General features: G+C 50.8%; 6 protein-coding genes across 6 annotated transcripts; 1 reads left to right on the top strand and 5 right to left on the bottom strand.

The window, feature by feature from the left end:
* Positions 1-48: 48 nt before the first annotated feature.
* Positions 49-1783, bottom strand: L3040_003406 (uncharacterized protein; the record flags this gene model as incomplete). Its single annotated transcript, XM_066154458.1, has 4 exons — positions 49-711; positions 770-1060; positions 1108-1465; positions 1542-1783. 4 exons carry the CDS (start codon positions 1781-1783, stop codon positions 49-51), a joined length of 1554 nt encoding a protein of 517 aa, XP_066012417.1.
* Positions 1784-2146: 363 nt separating this feature from the next.
* L3040_003407 (uncharacterized protein) lies at positions 2147-5535 on the bottom strand (the record flags this gene model as incomplete). The annotated part of the gene is made up of 7 exons (XM_066154459.1): positions 2147-2226; positions 2280-3729; positions 3786-3791; positions 3850-5015; positions 5072-5284; positions 5341-5415; positions 5499-5535. 7 exons carry the CDS (start codon positions 5533-5535, stop codon positions 2147-2149), a joined length of 3027 nt encoding a protein of 1008 aa, XP_066012418.1.
* A 553-nt stretch (positions 5536-6088) lies between these two features.
* L3040_003408 (uncharacterized protein) lies at positions 6089-7138 on the bottom strand (the record flags this gene model as incomplete). The annotated part of the gene is made up of 4 exons (XM_066154460.1): positions 6089-6117; positions 6168-6570; positions 6624-6752; positions 6806-7138. 4 exons carry the CDS (start codon positions 7136-7138, stop codon positions 6089-6091), a joined length of 894 nt encoding a protein of 297 aa, XP_066012419.1.
* A 639-nt stretch (positions 7139-7777) lies between these two features.
* Positions 7778-8726, bottom strand: L3040_003409 (uncharacterized protein; the record flags this gene model as incomplete). Its single annotated transcript, XM_007293810.1, has 2 exons — positions 7778-8653; positions 8703-8726. 2 exons carry the CDS (start codon positions 8724-8726, stop codon positions 7778-7780), a joined length of 900 nt encoding a protein of 299 aa, XP_007293872.1.
* A 221-nt stretch (positions 8727-8947) lies between these two features.
* On the top strand, positions 8948-10259 carry L3040_003410 (uncharacterized protein; the record flags this gene model as incomplete). Its single annotated transcript, XM_007293811.2, has 2 exons — positions 8948-9429; positions 9485-10259. 2 exons carry the CDS (start codon positions 8948-8950, stop codon positions 10257-10259), a joined length of 1257 nt encoding a protein of 418 aa, XP_007293873.2.
* A 339-nt stretch (positions 10260-10598) lies between these two features.
* Positions 10599-15946, bottom strand: L3040_003411 (uncharacterized protein; the record flags this gene model as incomplete). The annotated part of the gene is made up of 6 exons (XM_007293812.1): positions 10599-12400; positions 12450-12663; positions 12714-15250; positions 15302-15682; positions 15740-15806; positions 15869-15946. The coding sequence occupies 6 exons, from the start codon at positions 15944-15946 to the stop codon at positions 10599-10601; spliced, it is 5079 nt and encodes a 1692-aa protein (XP_007293874.1).
* Positions 15947-16629: the final 683 nt, after the last annotated feature.

A 16629-nucleotide genomic window follows, 5' to 3' on the forward strand; every position in this document is an offset into this window, starting at 1 on the left:
TACATAATAAATACATCCTACATTCCTTTGCCTCCTATGCTCTACTCCTTATTCATCTCCCAGAACCTGATACCCATGATACCCATCCCCTCCAAAAGCCTTCTCGCCAGCCATCGTCCACCCCTCAATCTTCTTCAGATACTCACCCCCAAGAAATTGCCTGATGCAAGTATCCGCCGGCTTCTTCTGTGGACTCTCAAGCGGAACTAGTTTGTAAAAATTGGCATCCATCCTCGTCGGTTCGCAGCTGCACTTCCCCTCGCGGTGCGGCGGGCAATGATGGTTGATATCATGCTGATATCCAATATCTCTGAAGAACCACACTTCACTCTTCGGTAGGAACATGGCCACGCTGAGGGTATGAACTGGGGCGTCACCAAAGCGCTCGTAGTAGAATCCACCAGCCTTATCCAGCCAGTTAAAGTACGCTTCGTTGGCTCCGCCACGCCAGAAATCCAGAGAACCAATCTCGAAGTTGGAGAAGAATTGGCAGTTGTTGTATTCTCCACCGTTCTCGGGATCCAGAAGCCAGTCTAGGTCTGCTTCGGGGTGGATGAGATTTGCGTGTGCGGCTGCAAAGGCCCGAGTACGTGCCCAGAGTGAAGGGAACGAACGAGCATCGTCAAGAATGTTGATATTGAAGCCGTATTTAAGCTTGTTGTCACGCATGAAGCGGAACACATCGTAGTCGATGTCGCAGAAGAAGTGAACCTGCGCGCGTTAGCCACCTCAAACAGCCCCCCCCCCCCCCCCCCCGCCGGAGACTCACATCTGGCTCGATCCTCCAATACCAGTCAAAGTTTCCGAGAAATGGATGCTTATAGAAGAACCCACTGTTCCACCGACACATGTGATGGTAGCTCACCATCCAGCCCTTACCAACGCCAATAGTTCCTAGATACTCAAGACTGTTCATGAATCGGCTCTCGTCGATCCAGTCTGGCAGTGACCAGTGTTCTTTTGGAACAACCTCATAGTAGCAGTTTGCCGAAGTCATATTCCTCGTAGCCGCCTTGAACTCTTCCGTGAATGGCTCGTCGTTAAAGAATATCCACGGGTACTCCGAAAATCAGCAAGATCACCAGGTCTCACTCAGATATCACCAACCTGGTACTTCCTGTTCCACCTGTACTCCAGCTGCTGCATGCTCTGCACCATACCCTTCAACTCCGAGTTCCTCACCAGGCTGATCAAAGCCGCTCTCGGCCGCCTGCTCGCGCCAAAAGCCGGAACATGCGGTACCATGTGCTTGGTGACTGCATATTTGTTATCCGAATTCTCTTCCAGCCACCGGATTGGATCCGGGCGATGCTTATCCGTTGGTCGCAGCGCAGGCCGTATGGGTTTGTACTTGGTCAGAGCATGAACATCGGTAACACTTGGGCCTTTCGCCGGCCAGGAGCCCAGCAGCAGGAAAGCCAGTGTCACGCACACAACGACGGACGCGAGTCGCCGAGGAGATAGGCTAAAATGTACAGGTCAGCCAGCAGCAGTGAGTGACCACCTCGCCTGTGAGAAGCTTTTCCTCATGAACGACTCACTAGTGGCGCACAAATGCATAGCCGGGAGTCGACGAGGTCCAGAATCGGACTTTGAATCTCCACGTTTTGGGAGGTGTTCTCCAGAAGGCTGATGAATCTGTGCTGGCGGAGTTGGACTTGTTCGAGGACGGAAGGGAGCGAAAAGAAGACCAGCTGCTGTTGGTGGATGCGGAGCGGATGGGTGTATAGGGCAGTGAGCGATCTGAGCGATTGCTGGACGACTGAAGCCCACGATCAGGCATTTTTGGAGTTTCCATGACTGGATGAATGCCTCAGCGAGCTGTCATTCTGGGATGAAGCCGACTTGTAAACAAAACAAACTGCAGACTGCAGTGGGAAGGTACGATTCAAGATATTTCGGAGACTGAGACAGGACAGGAAGGGGCATAGTATACGACAATACTACATACACCGCCTACCACCGCACCTGCGAAAAGTGGTGATCAGGAGAAATATCAACATGTGTTACACATAAAACCATGTGATTGCCTTACACGGATCTCTGGAGCCCCAACGCCATTCTTCCGTCTACAGTATCGACTGTCCGATGCTAGCCTGAACGCCATCGCAAAGTTTCAATCACAACACAGATCTCCCATCCCATTTTACGCTCCATTTTCGTCCTCATCCATCCCAAGAACTCTTGCATATTGCACAGTCAGCCGCTGCAGCTCGCGGAATTTACCTGCCGGCGCGTTAGCTTTCCTTCAAATACTTCGTTTTTGAAGAAAAACTTACCTAATATTAATACAACCTCCTTCAAGAGTTCCTTTCTATCCCAGCCACATAGCTTCTCGGTCTCATCTTGTGCATCGTCGACCTCCTGCAGGATACCACCCATGATGCTTCTGAGAAGCTCTTCGACCTTGGCTTTGAGCCCCTCAGCACCGAGCCGCTTGGCGTACATGAACAGGTAGATTCGGAACTCCTCCTTGGCATCTAATTGCATAGCAGCCGCAACCCTATTCTCGAGATGGGCGATACTGACTCCGGACTCGAAGCCCTCAAAGCCTTCCTTGGATAACAGAGTCTTGACAAGCCTTTGCAGGGTGTAGGCTCGTCCCTTGAGGAGAACCTCGTTGGTTGTATGTCGCTCGAGATGAGGAATGATGCCAGCAGATACATTGGCTGCATCAACTTCACCGTCCCGCTTATTGTCTGGCCCAACTCCCGAAGATTGCAAACTGCTGATCGACGAGTCGTTGGAATTCCAATATTGACTGCCGACAGCCCACCAAGCTTCCGAAAGTCTTTGCCAGACATACATTTTAGGGGAGTAGAGGTAGCCGTCACCATTACTGAGTGTGACAATGATATGACCGGTTGAATTAAGATGAGCTGAGGTAACGCCTGGGGCGCTTGTTGTATGGACTCCCAAGGAGTGCATCGCAATTTCGAGAATTGGAGCGAGAGAGACTGGCGGATGAGGAGAGGAAAGATTCTTGAGATTCCAGACGTAGCACATTCCCACCGCTGTGATACAGAGCAGCCACCATCCTCGACATTCAAAGATAACTGGCTGTGCTTCCAGTACCAATGCATTCAACGTTCTTCGGCCTGCAGGACTCCAGCTGTAAATGCTTCCATCTTCACATGCTGCTGCCCAGAAGTTCTTATTACCAGTGACGAGGATGACAGCTCTAGGAAGATAGTCGTGCCAAATCATCACACCTCTCTTGGATGCACTGATCTTGGAAGGGTCTCTTACTTGGCCTACCACGGTCACAGGGTTCAGTGCCTCTAGGATGATGTCTTCGGTGGCTGCTGCTGACTCTTCGGCCCCGCTTGTTCCATTTGTGCCATTTGTGCCGGACGGTTTTGACGGAGGGAGGATGCCGCGACCCAAGGACCTCAATATGTGAGTTCTAACTTTGGGAACGGATAGACGAACTTGACTAATGGAAATCGCAGGGTTTATGACAGCTGGGCGGAGAAACTCAGGCGTTGGTAACATGCCGGTGACTGGCGGGGCTGCCGATGCTGGCTCTACGCCGTTGATTCCGTTAACCATAATCGAGGTTGGTCCAGATCCTAGTGTTGGTCGTTTATTTACATGTTCTTCTTGCTCCTCCCCATCAATAGCTGCTACAGCCTTTCGCTTGTTGCCTAGAAGCATCGCTGCGAGTCCACCGCGTGGAAGGCCATCGTACGGCTTCGAAAGATCCAGAATCGATTGCGGTGCATCGTTCTGGGCGCCGTTCGAGTTCGCAGCCATTAGTTGTGACTGGGGGAGGGAGGAGAGACCTGTTCCTGAAGAAGAGATCAGAAGTGGAGCTACGCGCTTTTTGCCATCTTTGGTGATTGTTACCCGTGACTTCATAGCCTCAATCTTTGCAGCATTAGGATCGACTGGTGGAGTAGGTGCTGCGGCTGTCGGGGACTCTTGAGCAGGACGACCGTTTGTGACTGGGGGCCCATTCGTGACTGGTGGTGTGGAAGTGACACCGAGCATCGGTGATCCGGCGTTCCCATTGGGCGTAGGAGCGTCATTCGAGCCAGAGTCCCCCATCAGAGCACCCATTCTTCCCTCGGTTCTTTGGCGTTCGCCCACTTTGCTTTTCTCCTCAAGACGCAGGCCCGCGACATCTTCAACAACACCGACACCCCTTCGCCCTGCCCCGAATTTTTGCAGTGCCTTTTCATTTTCTGACCATGGTGCAATGTACCCAAGTTCACCTCTCTCGAACTCCAGTGCGACTATGCTTCCGTCCAAGCTGCTTGCGAAGATGGTGTTTCCGTCAGGAGTCCAGGCAAGGTCCGAGATGGACTTGCCAGCTAGATCCTGGAGCACGACAACGGGTCTAGAGGAGCTGGTGTTCCAGATGCTCAAAGTCTTATCTTGGCCAGCACAGGCAATTACCGTGACCAGAGGCTGGGTGCTGTAACCGCTGTTATCTGTAGTTTCTGCACTGATCTCGCTCTTGCTGAACAATCGCGGAGAAAAGGTGCAGACTTCCGTGGGACCCTCGTGTCCAATCAAATTGATATCGCTATCCCAGGCTCCTCGGTTGATGATGGCTACGGAGCTCACTGGCCCATTGACCGCATTTGCTGCCGCGATGTGGTTTCCATCGGGCGACCAAGAACATCTGCGGAAATATGTGCTGAGGGGTGAGGAGGTGAATGGGCTTACGATCGTATGCTCGAGGACGAAGTTGTTGATAGAATCGTAGGAGGTGGCACTTGGCAGAGGTGGTGTAAAACGGAAGAGCTTGATGGTTCTATCGTCGCTGGCCGTAGCAAAATACTTGTTCGCGGGATCGAAAGTGATACCCTTGACGTGACTTTGGTGGACCGACAGAGTCTTCAGCTTCTCAAAAGTATGTCCAGACCAGACTACGATTTTTGAGTCCAACCCGACGGACACCAGAATCGACGAATCGTATGCCCAGCCTAGATCTTGCACGTCGTTGTCGTGGCCGATCAGGCGCTTCTGGATCTTCCAGTTTTCTACCGGCGGAGGCTCATTGCTTCCTAAACATACATATCAGCAACGGCACTGGTGTATTCTGCTCTACTAGGTGGCCTACCAAAAGCAAGTGCTGGAGGGTTTGGGTCGATGGCGTAGATGCAAATGATCTTGTCATCTGCCCCAGAAGCCAGCCAGCGCCCATTCGGAGAGAATCTGACTGTGTGGATGGTACCTGAATGGTGGTTCATATGGCACAATTGCTTGGGCTTCTCGTAGCTGATGTCTCCGGCTTGGAGGATAGCTTCAATCGACCAAATCCGAACATGGCAATCTATCATCCCAGGCTCAGCATCATTTCTTCGTCCCATCTTCCCCCGTGAGTCTCACCTCCCGCAGCTGTAGCCAGCCTACTTCCATCGGGTGAAACATGGCAACTGTACACTTCGAAATCCTTGTGCTCTCCTAGATGTCGAGGTGTGGATTAGTCGGGCGTTCAAGCTGCGCTGGGCATCATCTCATGTTTGGGCAGCCTCGGAGTTGCTTACCGCCGTGCAAGAGCCAGGAAGGTTTTATGATCTTCATCTTCTTCTCTGAGTGACGAGCTGACCTCGCATTGTTGAGCCGATGAGTGTGTGGGTAGGTGAGGTAGCAGAGTAGCGTTGACGCGACCGCGAATCTGGCATATGGGGACGTAGGCTTGGCATTAGAAATGGTACCGGTAAGTTTCGTCTCGCCAAGTTGCAAACCGCGCTTAGCATATGTGGGGGAAAATAGACAAGCTGTGAATTGCGTTTATGCAAGTGAGAGACTCATCACATTATAGGCGGTACCCGTTCACTTTTGCTAGTTCGCCATCATTATGAAAAATCTTCTGATTGACAAAATATATATATATAGGTATATATATATATAGCTCTATCTCTGGCTTCTACTTCTATTGAGTATTTCCCTTAACATCTGGTAAAGACCCTCAGACGGCGAAACTTCAAGAGCAGTGCTATGATAACCACGGCGCTTCTGCGCATCATCTCACTTCGTATCCTCGATCTTAAAGACGTATTTGGTACCACTGTTGACTCCGTTCTTCAAGTTTGAAAGTCCCTTCTCAAGACCATTCAACCCGCCCGGGACAACCTCATGTGGGTGAGCAGTAAACCAACCCTCCTGCAACCCTCTAGTGAATAGCTTGAAGTAAGCATGACCGAACTCCTTACCTCCAGTCTTAATACCAAGCTTCGCCTGCTCCTCAGACGGCGCCATGTGAACGCTTCCGACATTCGTGGTAGACTTCTCGATATAGTCTGGGATGGCGCTGTAGTCCCTGCCTGGCAGTACAAGAGTAATCTTGCTGCCTTGCTTTGCCAGAACTTGGCTGATGTTTTGGAAGCTGTTGTGCTCGCTCACGGCATCGAACGCATACTTCACTTCCCTAGCACCAGCCTTCGTCAACGCATCCTTGATCCCTGAGACGATGGCTTCGTCTCCCTTGCGATAGTCGATGATGGTATCGCCTTTCTCTCTTGTGATAAGCTGCTCGACAAAGTCTTGGGCACGACCTGCAATAGCGATGATGGGATGGATGTTTGAAAGTTGAGCAAGTTTGATTGCATAGGCACCCTAAGATATCTTAGAAGCTGCTATGGACAGATTTAGACAGTGTGGGCCCTTACCACAGCCCCAGATGCTCCGTACACGATCAATGGTGTTGGAGTTGTCGTGGGCTTCCATGGATCCGGTAGGCCAAGTCGCTGGTAAAGACCTACAGCCGCCGTCATTGCGGCAAGTGGAATGGAAGCTCCCTGACCTTGTCAGAATTAACCGTTGAGGATTGCGTGTAGCTACCGGTACCCACCTCTTCGAAGGAAGTCTTCTTTGGGAGATGGAAAGTAGTATAGTCTTCAGCAATTGCATACTCAGCAAAACTACCCGAGGGTTCCATCATTTCATGAAAGGCTGCCACGCGGTCCCCTTTATGGAACTCAATCACATCATCGCCAACAGCCTCGACAATACCCGCAATATCGTCACCAGAGTTGTGAGGCTCACGGTACTCCGGTAGCTTCCAGTCCTTTGGATTGGAGCCCGAATAGACGACTTTGATCAAAACTTGTCCGGCTTTTGGTTTCGGAACGGGAACATCATTGATGGTGACCTTTGGCCCTTTCGCAACAACGGCGTTCTTCATATTCAATTGGGCTGGTCTGGCCAAGGTCGTTTTGGGGGTTGTTGGGTGCAATGGGTTGAAAGACTTGGTACAGAGGCGAGTTGAGAAAGTTGGATTCAGATGCGTGGAAAAGCGAAGGAAGCTTGATTGATCGAGCTCAATTCATTCTTATACCATTCAATCAAGAAATTCACTTCGACATATAATTGTTTATTTGTCAGTCAACATTCTGGAATGGGGACTTATGCGTTCCTAATGACGAAGGCGGGGCCAGGCACATCGGTATAAAAATTACAAAGCAGAGAACGGGCTGACTGATTGGAATAAATTACCCTTAGCTGGAATCTTTTACCTTACCTGAAGACTGCTTTCTCCAAAAACCAATGCCTGTGGCCTCTCCTGATCTCCCAGGCATTACAGTCTTGCTATCTCCTCCAGCCATATCCTCTGTGACATGCTCGTATATTAGGTCCTCAGCCACTCAATTCATAGTATCTTGGCCGACTTGAACCCCTGAGGGCTGAGGGGACTTCGTCAATAGAGTGACATGGCTAAACTTCGTCGTCAGTGTTCATCGAGACGCTTCAAATAAGCGTGGCCTAATGCCAAGAAACAGGATACAACTCAAATGTGGTTTTCCCAATGTTCAGATGTCGCTATTCATTTTTGACGGATATTCTTGGCCTTTCTCTTTTTGAAGACAACGCCTGGAGCGCTCTGGTCATCTTCTTGCTTCACTGCTTCCGCCGGTGGTATAGAGTCCTCCACTTTGACTTCGCCTTCTGATGGCTCTATTTTAATTCCAGAAGGCTTCAATGGATTGGCACCATCTTGAATCTGGCCTTGCACTATAGATTGTTTGTCTGGAACATCTGGCGAATTCAAATCTGGCTTGACATCCTCGCTCGCCCCAGTCTTCGTTACTGGGTCCTTATTTCGGGTTGCATTATCCAAGAGAGCATCCAGATCGAAGCCCTCCTCGTCCGTAGGATGTGTCCGGTACGTCGATCCCCATCTCCTCTTCTTTGCCTCATTCAACTCTTCCTCTTCCTCCCCAATCTCCCTCTTCCGTACGCCCAACGCCAAAGCCTCTGGTTTCTTCTCTGTGCCTTCAGGGTCGATGACTCGCTCTGCCGTGACATGCCACTCTCCAGGCATTGCCATCTCCGCCCTAAACTCGTCTGGAAGAGTGACGCCCATCTCTACTAGTTGCGCCAGCTGCTTTTTTCTTTGCGCCTCTGTAGCCTGCGGCTTCGGTATTGATGGCGTCGGTCCCCGCCCAAATCCTGAACTCGAAGAACTCGCAGCTGGCCCTGATGACCCTGATCCTGATGTTCCTCCGGATACCAGCCCCTTCAGGCGTTCCACCTCCATCTTCGATCGCTCCTTGTCCTTCTCATCTTTCTCATGGCCTCGGTGCAGGTCGCGCAAGAAGCGCTTCAGGTTACCTTGATGCTTCGGAGTGGCATCATGGTTTGCTTTCTCAAGCTTTGTATCGCGGACGTAGGTCTTGCAGTGCTTGCACCAGTATTTGGGCTGTTAATATGTCAGCACGAGCTTCGATGAAGGGCAGGGTGGCGTATACCGTGGATTTCCAGTATTCTGACATCTCAGAGGTGCTTGCCTGTGAATTGTTTCGCGCGGATAATTCTTGTCGAGATTTCAGACCTACTCTCAAAATGCCACGAAACACAGTTGTGACTTGGTGGTGATGTCGGGGATGTATATTCCTACCTCGCCTAAAATCTAGCCTCGAGTGCAAGGCAGAGAGAGGCAGTCCTTGACTCCTGCATTTCAATCTTTCCACATATCCACCACAAACCCGGAAACATGATGGCGATAGAGTCCCGAATGGTTTCAAAGGCCCCCCAGGCCAGCAGGGCAGTTACAGCAGCACTCGCCACCCGATCTCTCGCACGAACTGCAGCTCTCCCCATCCTCAGAGCTCAACAACGACAGCTCCATGCCACCCCGCTGACGAGAGCCGCGAGCGGCAGCTTGATGGGCGTCACCAATTCGACTTCAGACGTTCCGACTTCCTACTTCCAAAAGCCCAGTCTGCCAGCGAATACCGTGGTCAAATTCGTGCCGCAGCAAACAGCATGGATCGTGGAGCGCATGGGAAAGTTCAACAGGATTCTGACTCCTGGGTTGGCTGTTCTGTGGCCGATCGTAGACCGCATATCATATGTTCAGAGCTTGAAAGAAGCTGCTATTGAGATACCCAGCCAGAGTGCTATTACAGCAGATAACGTCACACTGGAGCTTGACGGAGTGCTGTATACGCGTGTCTTCGATGCCTACAAAGCTAGGTATGCTTCAAACCATGCCCAACATCACTTCTGGGCCTGAGCTAATGACGAATAGTTACGGAGTTGAAGACGCAGAATACGCCATCTCCCAGCTGGCGCAAACGACAATGCGCTCGGAAATCGGCCAATTAACTCTGGATCACGTCCTTCGCGAACGTGCTGCGCTCAACACGAACATCACCACTGCCATCAACGAAGCTGCTAAGGAATGGGGTATTGTCTGTCTACGTTATGAGATCCGTGATATCCACGCTCCAGAAGGTGTTGTGGCGGCTATGCATAGACAAGTCACCGCAGAGCGCAGCAAACGTGCCGAGATCCTGGACTCGGAAGGTCAGAGACAAAGTGCTATCAACATCGCTGAGGGACGCAAGCAGAGTGTCATTCTCGCCTCCGAGGCCTTGAGGAGTGAGCAGATCAACATGGCGAGTGGAGAGGCTGAGGCTATCCTGTTGAAGGCTAAGGCTACGGCTGCTGGTATCGACGCCGTCGCCAAGAGCATCGCTCAAGGCAAGGAATCTGCACAGGGCGCCGTCAGCTTGAGCGTAGCAGAGAAGTATGTTGATGCTTTCGCCAAGCTTGCTAAGGAGGGTACCGCAGTGGTTGTGCCTGGCAATGTCGGAGACATCGGAAGCATGATCGCTAGTGCTATGGCTGTGTACGGCAAAGTTGGTGATGCACAGGCGAAGACAATGGCCGCTAAGGCTTTGCAAAACGAGACACAGGAGCCTGATAATGGGGAGAAGTTCCTTCAAGATGCAGAGACTCCGAACGAAGAAATGAAGAGAACCATGCTGGCTCAGTTCGACAAGTCGAGTCAGCGCAAGTAAGTAACGGGAGGAAGGGAAGTGGGAGGAACAAGAAATAGTGTATAACAGCCGCGAATATCACTTTTCGTTTGGTTTGGTTTGGGCAGGCAGACGATGGCGTCAGTAGCACGCTGCTCTTGTACGATGGAGAAACCCCCTTCTCAGCAATACCAAAAAGCTCATGTGTAGCGGTAGTTTACAAAATGATTCTGTACTATCAAAATCAAACATTCTCATACTTTCTATTCCTTCCGTACCAGCTACTCCATGAAAAACTCTCTAATCATATTTTACTGACAAAACGTGCTGGAATGCTCCATGGTTTTGGTCCTTTCAAAACAAGGCAAGCCTATTCTCTGTTCAACTCAACCCCCTCAGCCCGAACTCCCCTCCCACAACATCAAGCGCCCTGCCGACCCACTCCAGCACCTCCATATCCCTCGCCGCAGCCCTAACCGCCTTTGCTAGCAACGGGTACAGCCAAAACAAGTGTTTCTTGACATCGCTATCCACGCCCGACGTCTCGGGAATAGCTTCCGGCTCACAGTTCAACTTCACCAACGCCTGCAGGATATATAGCAGCTCCTTTCTCTGCGAGCGCGGCTGTGGTATCCGGCCTCTGAGAGGCTGGTCAGCAATGTACGCTCGTAGGGTGAGACCTGCGCGCAGGATCAGGTAGGGGGCCGCGGCTTGGGCGAGCTTAATGCGCGCGTCTGAGCTGTCGTGCAAAGTGATGAGGGAAACGAGCTCATCGAAGCAGACGTAGCTCATTCGGACTCGGGGGGTGGGGCCTGGGTCCACGGTGCGGCCTTTGCGTTGCTGGTAGAGGGTTGCGAGAAGTTCTTGGTTGGGTTGCGGGAGTTCGGATGGGTGGGGGGCATGGATGAGGGACATGTGAAAGAGGGACTTGGTGTATGCCATGCGAGGTTTGTCTGGGATTTTAGGGGAGCCGAGGGCGGGTGTTATGAGAGTACTGACGGCGAGGAAGGAGGCTATGTCGAAGTCTTGGTCGTCTTGGATGGAGATCGTTGGGGAGAGGGAGGAGCAGTCGGCGTTGGTTATTCCGTTTGCTATTGTGACAATTGAGGTCCAGAGGGAACGCGTGACGTCTTCTTTGAGAGGAGCTTTTGTGAGAATTGGTAAAACGGACTTCAAGATGGCGAGAGATGAGGTTGTTGCTTGTCGCCATGGTGAGATGCTTTTAGTGACGAGTGGGAAAGAATATTTCAGGACGATCGGTCTTGCAAGCGCCGTGAGGGCGGATGACAGAGCACCGCTACCGTATATCTCTTCATCGTTGGAGTGAGCGATGATCAGGTTCTCTAACAGTGCCATCGAGGCCTTGGACAAGGCAACATATGTTGGTCGTTGTGTGTCAGATCCAGAGGTGTCTCTTGGCTCAAATGCGAGGCCGACAAAGTCAGCTACTTGTCCTATAAGAGCTGCTGGGACACCATCAATATCGGTGCGAATCATCTTGAGACATTCCAGCACCTGAGTTTGTAACGGCGTAAGGTATTCGACATCTGCGGAGTATGTCGCAGCGCTAGCTTGCTGAATGGATTCTCTTAGGAGGGTCAGCATTCTGTGAACCCGCTCATCGTCAATATCAGCCTGTATCAAGCGATAAATCTCTTGCAGCGCTGAGGAGTAAGCGAGTAAGTAGTTTTGGTTATCAAATCGCTTATTACTCGGATCCGGCTTGACCACGGGAAGTGAGGTCGACCATAGGGCCCAAGCGAGGTCAAGAGATGGGCGACTGAAATTTGTTGTAGAGCTTTCTGTAAGGTTTCCCCGGGAAAGAATTTCCCGCAGTGATTTGAAGACCGCCGTGTTGATTTCCAAAATGTTCAAATCGAGCAAGGTTTGTAGGTGATTGAGCAGAGCTTGCCAGGACTCGCCAAAAGAAGCATGGCTTGATACCACCTCAAGATAATCTGCCAGAAGATTTGTGATTCCAGATAAAACAACAACGGTAGTTTCATTCCATCCCGTTCTGTCTTTGTTCGATGCTTCTGACTCGACGTCGTGTGTGATTTGGAGTTGTTCTTCAATCGAAGAGAGAAGTTTGAACATGACCGATTTGAGACAAATCGACCAAGCTTCGGGGCTCAGCTGGTCTCCATATGCGTCAAAGATACGAAATAGAGTCTGTATTGCACCTTTGAATGGTTAGCGATTCTGCATATTAATATTCAAGACCGAACTTACTGTTTCTCAGCTCCAACCTGTCATCCGTAGTGACGGCAGTCAATCTTAGAAGCAAGAGCATCCATAGGGCGGCATCTGAAACTGCAAGGTCATCACCAGAAGCCATACCAGCGAGATTTCCTTCATTTACGCCTTTCATCAGATCAGAACTAAGCGAAAGCGAGTGGGTCCTTCCAGAAATGAAATCAGACAACACCCAGAAGAACGTGACGGTCTAGACGGGTAATTAGCACCCATGGTCTGAAGATCGGTGTGCGGACTTACTGTCAACGAAATATTGAGATCATCATCTTGGGTACAGAAATTGTAAAGAGTATCAACGAGCATTATGAAACAGGAATTCGGCAGCGAGGACAGGAAGTCCGAGCAGATGAGTTGCAAGGAGTTGAACGAAGATCTGATGAGCCTTGCAGAGCGCGTGGTCGAAGCTCTGGACCTCTTGGGATTCTCTTCGATAAGTGCATCGTTCTGAACAAAGACGCTTCCAATGATATCGAACGCTATATCCCAGCCAACAACAAATGTCTCGCCACATTGCTCAAGTATACTCTTGAGTCCTTCGAGAATGATCTTGTGGACATCGATATCGGTTGCGTGCATTGCAACTGACAACTGGCGCTCACATGACTCCAGAGGACGTATTGCCTTTCTTAAAGTCTTGAGCAAGCGTAGCTGAATATTACTTCGCAGCTCTTCTGGTAATGACAAAGTTGCAGTTGCAGCTTCAAGAACAAGTCGAATTAGAATCTCTGCTGCTCTCAAGCGGACAGAAGATGGTGTAGAAGGCGAGCAAGCAGCGGACGTCAACTCGGATGTGAGAATCGCCCAACCGCTAGTCTCGGGATCATAATCCATCAGGCGGCCAATGTTGATGCCAGCCACATCTCCAAGCTTTGCCAGAGCGAAAAGATCCTCTTGGTTCTGGATCGCGGTTGCTGTATTGACGCTGTGGAGTCTGCGGTGTGTCTGTGATGGCCGTCGGATCTCTGGGGATGGTGGACCGGTGCTGCTCGCATCATCTGACTGTTTCACTGGTTCCTCTACTCCAAATAATGAGCACAGTGCTGTAATAACCTCTACAAACGCATCATTGGGGAAGTCAATGGTGCTTTCAAGAAGTCTCGAAGCTGCTGTTTCCACAGCCTTGATCTCAGTTCCAAAGTTTACAAGAAGTGCCGATCCATCAGCAGCAGATTGGCTGTCGGTTTTCTGGTTTGTAGATGGAGTACGCACTGATTTTGTTGATGAAAATAATACTAGATCTGCCTTCTGAAGCGTGCCTAGAACGATCGCCCATGCCGAATCGAGCGTTGGGCCAAGGGCAATGCCCAGATTGAGAAGCGCACGAAGACACAGCAAATTTCTGGTGTTCAGAGAGCTTGGTATGACTTCGGCCGAAGATTGCCGGCCTCGATCCGACGTTGAAGAGTTACTGGCCGAACTATCGACACTCAGAAGACCTTTCGCATTGCTGAAAATACTTTGCTTCTCTGTAGCCGGCGTCGATGATGTCGGTCCTATAGGTGTTTGCGCCGTCAGGATGTTCGAAGGCACTGCGGCTTTTCCCAGCGTTGTAAGAAATGCATCTCTAGGTGTTGCGAGACGCAAAAGTCCAGCTACATGGGTGAACTTTTGAAAAGACCTCACCAGACCATGATAGTACTCCGAGTCCAGTGCCGCGTACAAGAAGGTGGAGCATGTTGCCAGGATGGCAGGCCAGCAATGTTCCACTATACCAGCGCAAATCTTAACATCCTCGTAAAGAGGATGATCCCCAAGATCCAATGGGTTGACAGAAACAGGATTCTTCTTCGTCGAAGATCGCCTTTCTACCTTTCCTCGAGCGCCCGGGCTCCCAGGTGTCGAGTCTAGCGTCTCCTCGACTTCTAGTTGACGCCCTTTCTTGCGAGGTCTTTCTGGCACGGTCAAGGGAAGGATGAATTTGGCCAGTCCTTCCGAGAAACCATTGATACACGCGAGTGTGAGGCTGTAGATGTATGACTCTGGAATCGAAGGGGGTTCTGTTTTGTCAAGCTGGTCGATGCAGGGTACTCTCATTGTACTCCATTGGCTGCTTACCCCAACAGATGGGTCATTTGAACCAACACCGCTACTTATAATTCCTGGGACACCACTTGCTTCGAGTATCGCTTGGTCGGATCCACCACCACCTTGGCTTGTCACTGGAACCGTTGATTGCGGTCCCAGGCCGATCAATGCCGGCTTCTCGGAGCTCAATCTGACAAAAGCAGCAACCAGGTCCCGGAGGATGTCCTTTCTCTTTTCTTGAGCATCATACATGGCGAATATCTTTCTGACCAGGGCCGCGTCGGCAAAAAAACCCCGCAACGCTTCCATACATAATGATCGTTTCCACAACGCGGTGTCATGATCAAGCATATGTGTAAGGAGACCCAACGACATCTCTCCCTCGGAACTGAGAATGCTCAAATGGTTTCTTAGCAGCGTGTACAAAATACGCACAATTCTTACGGTGACTGCAAAGTTCAACTTTTCAGAGAGAGCGCTGATGATGAACGGCATGACTCTAACTCGAAGGATATGAGCCTGCTCCGCATGGTCTGAGAAGACTTGCGCATGATTGGTCAGAACCGATTCGATCAGCTCGAGACCGAAAGTCTGTGGCAGTCCTGCAGATCTGAGAAATTGAGGCTTCTGTGACTCGGTCAAGAGACAAAGATCATTGAAGACGCGGTAAGCATCCATTGCTGCGGCACGAAGGCGAATTGTCCCATCTTCAACGGGGGCTTCTCCAATCGTTGGGAGCTCGAGAGCTATCTCTATTCCCAGTCAGTGAGCATCGGATTCTCGCGCTCCATCAAAGAACCTACTATCCTCGACGACCACTTTGTCAAACACACTGACAACCAATTGCTGCAATGTCGCTGCCGCCGTATTGATAACGATGGCATTCTTGCTCGCCTGTAAGATGGTGCAAATGTTCAAGCTGGCCGCGATTAAATCGCCTTTCAGATCTTCGGCGTAGTTCTGCAGCAGAGAAGGCAACGCCTGCAGAATCTTGAGCTGGACGTCCAGTCCTGCCGACGTAGCTTCTCTGAATGCATCGAGAACCTCTCTCAAGCGAGATCTGGGAAGACTTCCTGAGACGACAAGCCTCTGTAGGCACACGATGGCTATGCTTGTGTATTTGACATTCTTGGTACCGCATGCTATGAGGAAAGGTGTCACGAAGTTTGGGCGTTGGCTGAGATCTAGTCATTGTTAACCATTGGCGATTGCATCTAAGCTAGATGTTGAGAGCTACATACCAGCAGCGACCTGGGCTTCAGATGTCGCGCGAAGGCCCTTGATTTCGTCGAGACTCTTTTCCGCTGCCTGGGGGTATAGACTTAGCCATGAGCAGTACAGAGAGAAGCGAACACAACACGTAAGCTCACATTTCTCAGATCGGCGTGTTTTCTTTTGCTTTCCTGGATCAGATTCCCCAGCTCAGATGCCAGGATTTGAGCCGTCATTTTTACCAAGTCAGCTTTTGTCGGAAGTATCTCATCTCCATGGCATGCGTCCGGACCTGCCTGGCATATCACGTGGTGGATGTCGGGGTTTAGTGTTCATGAGCGGACAAGTCGGGGTGGAAGGGAACGAGGGGAACGAGGCCAGCCAGCCTTTGAACCTTTGACGCTGGGGCACTTTCCAACCAATGAAATTGCCAAGAATTATTGATGAGTTTTGTCAGAATAAGCAATGGCTGGGAGTCTAGGACAGATTCCGGTCACGTTTTTTGGTACTCCAGGCAAGGCTTACGCGGGACCGCGGCCCTGTCTATCCAAACCAAAAATTCCTTTGTTCGGCAAAACACTGAACATGTAAATATGGAACCGCAGGACGGATGAGATCAGCCCAAGTGGTGGGCAGTTTGGAACATCCTCAAGTATTGTAGCGGTTTCGTCTTTCCATGATAGCTTTTGGGCGTCTCCCAGTCCCCGCTGACTAACTGTTCCTCCAACGCCAAGATCACACCCCGCCAACGAGCAGAGACATCGCGTGCCATTTCATTCACCCAAATACACCCAACCGAGTTCCTTCCTACCACCTACCTTCAGAGCGCGTCCCTCTATCTTTGTATTTTCCCCCAACAAAACATCTCCCCGTCCAAGCACGCCGTCGCCTCTGCAAGACCAACAGACCGCCTGACATC

The sequence above is a fragment of the Drepanopeziza brunnea genome (genome assembly GCF_022702325.1).
Source record: "Drepanopeziza brunnea f. sp. 'multigermtubi' strain 214-2 chromosome Unknown ctg4, whole genome shotgun sequence".
Lineage (NCBI taxonomy): Eukaryota > Fungi > Ascomycota > Leotiomycetes > Helotiales > Drepanopezizaceae > Drepanopeziza > Drepanopeziza brunnea.